The sequence below is a fragment of the Cupressus sempervirens genome, chromosome 9, assembly GCF_028749045.1.
Source record: "Cupressus sempervirens isolate cs-2001-9-10 chromosome 9, ASM2874904v1, whole genome shotgun sequence".
NCBI lineage: Eukaryota > Viridiplantae > Streptophyta > Pinopsida > Cupressales > Cupressaceae > Cupressus > Cupressus sempervirens.
Genome location: NC_143126.1, coordinates 452,583,796 through 452,592,202, shown reverse-complemented (window position 1 = coordinate 452,592,202; position 8,407 = coordinate 452,583,796). Strand labels below are relative to the sequence as shown.

General features: G+C 33.6%; 1 protein-coding gene across 1 annotated transcript in view; it reads left to right on the top strand.

The window, feature by feature from the left end:
• Positions 1-5,753: 5,753 nt before the first annotated feature.
• The window catches only part of LOC149539270 (seipin-1-like), a 50,777-nt gene continuing 48,123 nt past the window's right edge, over positions 5,754-8,407 (top strand). The window contains exon 1 of the mRNA XM_089800599.1: positions 5,754-6,707. Within this exon, the coding sequence (XP_089656725.1) occupies positions 5,994-6,707 (714 nt within the window). The 5' untranslated portion in view covers positions 5,754-5,993. The remainder of the gene's footprint in view (positions 6,708-8,407) is intronic.

The following is an 8,407-nucleotide window of genomic DNA, read 5'->3' as shown; positions in this document are numbered from 1 at the left end:
GATATTCTTTTAATCGGTTTGCTAAAGCTTTAGAATTTTTTTTATAGATAGTATTGCAAAGAGCAATAGGTCTGAAGTTTCATGGTTCTTCAGCCTTAATTTTCTTTGGGATTAGAGTTAGGAATGTGGGATTAATTTTTACTAGTAGTTTTCCCCCATTTCTCGATGCTTTTATGGCTTTCCATAGATCTACTCCTATGATTTCCCAACATTTTTGAAAGAAGAAAGCCTTAAATCCATCTGGTCTTGGTGATTTATCTGGATTGATATTAAAGAGAGTCGTTTTAATCACTTGTAGAGAGAAATGTTTATTGAGAGATTTATTATCTTCTGTTGTGATGACCTTAGGAATTACTTTCAACATTTCCTCTTGTGCTACTTGGTTAGATGATTCATTATTATTAAGGATATCTTTATAGTAATCTACAAAAATTCCTGCAATTTCAGTCGGATTGTCTATTGAGTTTCCTTGTATATCTTTTATTTTTTATATATTATTAGTAGCTCTGTGTTGTAAGGCACTAGTATGAAAGTATTTAGTATTGTGATCTCCAGCCATTTGTACCTAGATTTTTGTTCCCAAAACACTTCTTTAGCTAAAATTTCTTCTTGTTTTAATAGGTATTCTTTTTCTTGCAAATATGTTTCATTATTCATCTCCTTTTTGATAACTTCATTATTTAATTTTTCTAACTTTTCTTCTATATCTAGTTTTTCTTTAAATATGTTGTTGAATTGTTCTTTATTCCATTTTAGATTTTTTTCCTTTACCATCTTTAATTTAGATACAAAGCAGAACATTTTTTATCCCTGAACTTGTCCTTCTTGCCACTAGTTTTTTTATGTTGTCCATGAAGTTTTTATCAATGAACCACATTTTTTCACATTTAAACTAATTTCTAGTGGGTTTAAATGGTTCCTTGATATCTATTTTTTATAGGAAAGTGATCCGAATGTGCCAATGGTAGAATTTTTGCCTTGATTTCTCTCTCTAAGCCGCTTAAGTCTCCTTTAAAAAAAATTTGTCCAACCTTTCTGCTATATAGCTGAAATCTTTTCTTCTATTATTCCATGTATATGTTCCATTTTTAGTTGGTATATCTATAAGTGAGTTGTTCTCTGCCCATTCTCTGAAATCCTTTGTTGCTCATAGAAATGTCTGAATCCCCCCATATTTTTCTTCCATTTTTAATATTGTGTTTAAGTTTGCTCCAATGATAAAGTTCTCATTTTGATTATTAATTAAAATGAGTTGATCTCATTCCATACTACTAATTTTGTTGTTGTTTGGGTAGGCTCATAGACATTTATTACTGTGATCTGGAGATTTTTTAAGTACTTGAAACCCTACATCCCATCTAATTAGGATTAGTGGCTATTATTTCTAGATCGATCTTTCGATAATTCCATAGTATTCCCAATCCACCTGAGGCTCCATTCAATTCTTTAAATTAAGATTTCCAGATTCCTAACTTCTATCCTAACTTAGTTCCTTCTTATTTGTTTAATTTTGTTTCTTGAATTAATAAGATTTCTATTTCAAACAATGTGAGGTTATGCTTTAGCAAGCATTTCTTGCTAGGGACATTTAGGCCCCTAACCTTCCATGTTGTTATTCTCATTGATCCTTAGGAAGGTTCTTCCCCTTCCCACCTTGTAATATTTCACTAATCTTAGTTTGTTCCTTTGCTTGCCCTGCTACCTCCTGAAGCTCTCTTAGTGATTTTTGTCCTCTTTTAAGTTTTTGTTTTCCACAATTAGGTGTTTTCAAACCTTCTTGATTGATGGATATTCCCAAATTTTCCAAATTTGAATGATGTTTGACCTCTGCTGATATTTTTGACTCTTTTGCTTCCTGTTCACCTTTTGATAAAAGCTCTTTAATCATTTGATTGTTTAATGGATTTTCTTCTTCTTCGACAATCTTACCTCCCCCCTCAATTCTGTAGTTTTCTACTCATTCTTTCCTAGAGATTTTTTCCCCTGGGAATCCAAACTCTTCCTAGACAATATTGTCTCCTAGCTAATTTTCTTGATCTTCTCTAGGTTTGCTTGATTGACTGCTACTCTGTTCAACTTCTCTAATTAAAGTTTCTATCTCCACTGGTATAAGTGGCTCTGTAGGAATCTTGTCCTCTGTTCTGATTACCTCTTCCTTATCCAGATCAAACATATCCATCCCACTGATGGGTGTCTACCAGAACTTATAAATTTTTTCTTTGATTTTTTTCCTGATAGTAACATTACTCCATTGTGTTGATTCAATAGCCGATATGCAAGGACTTTGATTTCTTTTTTCAATTATTACTTCTTCCTTTTCTATAGGGCTCTATTCTTGATTAATATTTTTCTCTGTTCCCATCATTTTGTTTTTGTCTACTATTGTTTCTTTATTGCTATCCACTGCACTATGATCCATGTCTATTTCCTCTTCTGATACTTTTGTCTCTATATTGCTTTCTCTTTCTATATTCTTTTCTGATTCGGTCCTCATGACTAACTTGCCTATATGTTCAATGTGGTTACAGTCTGCTATAGTAAATTGATCTTCCATATCATTTTGTAGGAGCAACACCTCATGAGAAAGCATGTTCAGTTTTTTCATATTTAGCTCTATTTCTTCTAGGGTTTCCTTATCTTGTCTACACTCTTTATAGTTTTTATATTTCTCCATTATGAGTTGATAATCCATATTTTTCTATTTTTATCTCTGGATCTTCTATTTTTCTTATGTTTTCCCTCTGATCTTCTTGCTCTACCTCTTTTTCCTTCAATACTTGACTGTTTGTGTTTTCTTTGTCCTATAATTTTCCTTTTTTCTTTGTTTTCTTCTGCCTTCTTCTCCCTTTTTCTAATGTTTCTTAAGGCTTATTTTAGATTGTCCTTTATGTTTTCCTTTTTAAAGTTTGCTCCAATTATTTCATTGATTTCTCGTTCATATTTAGTAAAGGTTAATTTATATATTGAACTGTTCATTATGATTTTCTTCATTATAGGTTCACTCTATTATGTTTTCACTGAAACTAAGAATCTTATCTTATCTTGATTTATAATGGTTTACTTTGAAACCTATAAGATCTCCTAAAGCTTGCCCTATTCTTTTTATGATGTTAATGTCATTTAGTTTTGGGGGAATATTTGCACATTCCATCCATTTTATTGTTTGTATCTTCTAATTACTATTTTCATTAAAATTAGGTTGCCATGCTATGAATTTAATTAGGTGTCATTTGTAATAACAATTTGATATATTTACCAGTTCGTTCCTAATTTTATGATCTTGACATTGCAAATACCAAGAGTGATTATCAAAAGGGGTTATGTTGCTTACTTTTGCACCACAGATCTTTGTTAGGTTCTTTTCCAGGTTAGCTCTGTATCTTGCCAGGCCATTCCAGATCACATATATTCCGAGATCAGAGCATTCCTGCCATTTTCCTTCACTATATTCGTTGCTAATTATAATTGTTTCATTGTTATCAACATTGTTTGTTTCTCTAAGAAGAGGGTTAACAAGTTCAATCCACTTGTTTACTACAAGCTTCTTCTTCTTATGCAGGGGGATATAAAGAGATGGCTTGGGTGTTGTTACTACAATCTTAGTCGATCTATTTATAGGGTTTTTGGGCAGGGGCGATAGTGGTTTTTGCTTCATCACTAGGGCTTTAGACCGGTGCAAATAATGTTTAGTGATTCCTATAGGTATATTGTTTGCTTCTGAAACCTTTGTGGGCCGAGACAAGATACATAGGCTCGGGGTGTTAATGATAGAGGTAGAATTCTTTTGTTTACCTTCGCTGTTGATATATATATATAAAGACTTCTTGGTTCTTCAGTCGCTGATATGAAGAATCTTCAATGGAGCTTGGTTTTGAGATTGGCTAATCATAGCTATGCTTTTTGTTTTTCCAATTTTTGACTTGTTGCCATCCATCTTCATCTTTGTTCTTCCGGTTATTAATGATGTCTACACTTCGATTTGCATGGAGCCAGATTAGGGTTTCAAAATTATTGATCTTTGCTGTGGTTTTACTAGTTCGTTGTTCATCCTGGTTTGTGGATAAAGCTTGAAAATGATTTTGGATTAAAATAGAGCTCTTCCTTGTTATCTATTGGTGATTTGATGCCTTTTCAGGGGATTCCAACATCTAAAATTATTCGCGGGGGCATGTGAATGATTTTCCTTTTTGTTATTGAGTCTTACCGAGTGTCCTACTTTTTTTGTCATTTTTACTAGGCAACATTCAATTATTATTAACCATTTAAATAATAGTAAATTTTTTTTTATAACAAAATATTTAATATTAATTAAAAAAAAAAAATTCCTAAAAAATCCTTCCTTACCACAAAATGCACGAAATTGTCACTAAATTAATTCTTGTCACATTTATTAATTGGGATTCTTTTTTTGATAGGTTTAATTAACATATTATTATTAATGACCACTATCTTATCAAATTTATTTCTTGTCACATTTGTATAGTACACATTGTAACAAATTGAATTTGCTCTTGACTAATCCAATGAAAAGTAAATAAGATATATATATTCATGAAAAAAATAAAAAATATGAACTATAGAAATTGTTTTAATTCTTTAATATAATTAGTTGATTTAATTGTAGAATTAGATCGAATGATTCCAATAGTTTCATGTCTTTGACATGAACAAACATAATTTCTTTAGATTTCACACTTTTCATGACTCTTGATAGAATTCTAATCTCCTTATATATTTATACACCACATCAACTAAATTAGAAATCACTATAAACTAGGTCGGAAATCACTATAAACTAGGTTGGAGAACACCCTCTGGTGCCATTGCTAGTTATAATATTTGAGAAGACACATTCTAAACTTGTTGAAAATGATAGATGAAATGAAATGAAAGTTTTTTAATGACGTCGCCGGGGTCTGTGGAACCAAAAGAAGAGGATGTCCCTTTTGTTGTGGATTGCATAAGTAAGATTGGGTGAAGTCTAGCTCCTCGGAACAGTTCTTTTAAGCCCCGTTTGGTTGCTGGAATATGAGTGGAATAGGAAAACGAAATTAGAATATGTTTTATATTCGCTGTTTGGTAAGCTCATTCGAAATTGGGAATAGGAAGACATATTCCAATTTTGCCCCTAAAATGAGCATATGTCTATGCCAAAAAATATTTGTTATTGGAATAGGCCATTTCCATTCCCATTCCGATTTTCCATTAAAAAATATTTTTTAATTTTATTTTTATTTTTATTTTTTCAAAATTTAAAAAAAAATTTTTTTTTTTGAAATTTTTTTTTTTGAATTTTTTTTTTTTTGAATTTTTTTTTTTTGATTTTTTTTTTTTTTAAATTTTTTTTTTTTACTTTTACTTTTTGAATTTTTTTTGTTAAATTTTTTTTAATAACATTTTTTAAAATTATATCTATTTGTTTAAAAAAATGAAAATGAAAATGAATTAACTAAAAAAATAATAAATTTTAAAAAAAAATTAAGAAAAATGTTTTTAAAATTTCAAAACTTAACCTTATTCCTATTCTATTTTTGTACAATCAAACAATAGATTAACATATTCCCAGTCGAATTCAAGTGCACCAAACATGATTGAAATTGCCTATTTCTATTCCCATTCTATTTTTCTATTCTAATTTTCTATTCCTATGCCAGCAACCAAACGGGGCCTTATGTTGAGGATTTGATGAAACATTTTAATTCTTCTTTAAAAAACATCTCAACTCAACATCTGTCTTTTGTTTTCTGGATTTCTTGAAGAAAGAGCCGCGTTGGAGTGGTATCTACGTTAGGCTAATTCTTAGAAAGCTCTCAACATCGACACGTTACGAATATCTTTAACACTCGCGCCAAGTAATTCCAGCGCGTGCTATCACCCGTTTGCTCGCATGGCGAGCATAATTTTATACAGTAGAAATATCTTCATCATTTGAATTTGAAATCTTCCTACACAGGCGCTTTCTGCACAGGAAAACAAGAATAAGAGCAAGATCAATGGCTTCTACCTCGGGTGTTACGGAGGAGGAGAGCTGCTCTTCAAGTCCAAGCTCAGTATCCCAGCACAGGAGAAGAGGAAGGGGAAGTGCAAGGGAGTATACCTACACGGAAGAAACTGAGATTCTTTCCCTTCCCAAACAAGAAAACCAAGCCGCCGAAGATGTAAGTGGATTCATATTGAAGCCAGCAGCATGGATCATAAAATTGTTGACTTTGCAGGTAAAAGCCATCCTTCACATTTCTGCAGTAATAAGCAACGTATTTAATTTGTGCTGGTCTGCGGTGGCAGAGCCAGTGCACAGAACGGTGCAGGCGAAGGACAGGGCGACAGAAGTAGTGACTCAAAATATAGCCATGATTTCGAAGGTTCCTCCCAAGGTCACCGAGGGCGGGGGTCTTGTCTTGAGGAAGTTGGGATTTGGTTGCATGGCCGCCACTTATGTTTGTGTCATGCTCCTTCTACTTCTGTTCTTTTCGCTACTTCTCGGCATTACTTTTGTTTCAGTGTGGATCGAGGAGCCCGTTATTATCAGGAAACCCTTGTATTTTGATTATACGCAGTCCAATCCTAGCGCAATTGTGCCGTTGATTCCTTTTAACCACGAAAAGGTTCCTGGAAGAAGAATCATTCCAGCTGGACACAAGTTCTCTGCAGTTGTAACCCTTGTTATGCCACAGTCGGATCACAACCGCCATGTTGGGATGTTTCAGGTATGGAATAGCTCATCAATTAACTTAATAAATGAATAGTGGGACGAAGATTCAAGGTTTTCAATCTATTTTTTGGGTAGGGGTTGTGTTTGTAGGACCATAAAGAGTCTCATTAATGGAATATGGGGTCGTCCCATATATTATAGGCAATCTTAGACCCGAAACAGATCTTCCCTGTATTATACAAGGATCCATTTCCACTTTCATTTCTGGAGTTTTAACTCTTTTCTATCTTCAATTTTTTAATTCACTGTCTTCGATAGCACACCTACAGATACCTCTTCTGTCAAATTAACCCATAATTTGCAGCTAATCTCATTCATTGTGGTATTAACAACCAGAGTTGGATGTTTTACTTCACCCAATTTTAACATTCGATCCCCATTCCGCATTTTCCATGCTTAACATGTCTCTTCAGGATTGTAACATGATTTACCGCTTGAGCTCATCCCATTTGGTCTGCATCATATCAATTTCTCGTTAGTGTTGTCTGGCTGTTTTTTAAGTAGGAATAAATTTACCGAAATCAACAAAAAAGGGAAATTGCGAACATCAATACAAGAAGAATTAAAATCCCCCCGACACCATTGGCTCTCAGGAAGAAAAAATCACAGTTCGAAGTCGAACTACCATAAGATCAGTTGTTAGTCTCTGACCATCTTATTGCATAGAAACACAGAACTAAAATGACTATCTTAGTAGAGCAGTCATCTGCGTATTGGCGATGTTGATTCTGTTCTTATTTGGATCAGAGCTAATGCTTCTTGAATTCTTCCCTTCTCCCCATGGTAATGCATTTAGGATTTTTCCTCAAAGTAGCTCGCAAAAATATCCCAATCTTATTACAGCGCATTTAAGAGCATCCCACCCAACTTGTACACTGTCGTTAACATCGACCCCATGGGGAATATCTTCTTGTTTCACTCTTGCAGGATCATTAACACCTCAGAGGTTCATTCACTCACATTCTAACCTCCTCAGCCTTTCTATCAATAAATTAACTCAAACCAAGAAATTGTTCGCTTACTCCCTTCCTTGGGATTTTTAAACCTTTGATTGATCTCTTTTCCTTTTTGCCAATGACCTCTTTCGTCTCACAGCCAGGATACCTTACCATCTTTTCATATGTTTTTTTCATCTTTCTCTTATCTCTGGAAAATTCTCGTCTCTGGTATTTATACTAGGGTCCATAGATGAAATGTGTAGCAAGATCCCATAAATTGTTTGTAATCCCCAGCTTTGGGCATCTGAATTCTATTTTCTCTAGTATTTATGTTAGGGTCCATAGGCGACATGTGTAGCAAGATCCCATTTATTATTTGTCATCCCCAGCTTTGGGCATCTGAATTCTATCTCCCTAAGCCCATCAAGGAAGCGCTGGTGCTTCTTCCACTGCTTGTCTTCATTCTAATGCTCATAATTTCTTAATTCTGATAAACAGGTTGATTGCAAAATCTATCTTCCTCTTTTGAACTCAAAGACACAAAATTACATTAGATGGGATCATTGAACACAATTTTCTTTTCATTTGTCCATTTCCCATACGAATATGCTAGGAGAGACATTTGGATTAAATGCATCAAGTTGGGGTTCGGGATGAGCTAACTTTCTAATAATGCAAAATAGCACTGAAGTGAGAAGGATTTCTTTAACTCTTCTCCACTTACTAAATTTCAAAAAGTCAGGAAGGAAGATTGCTA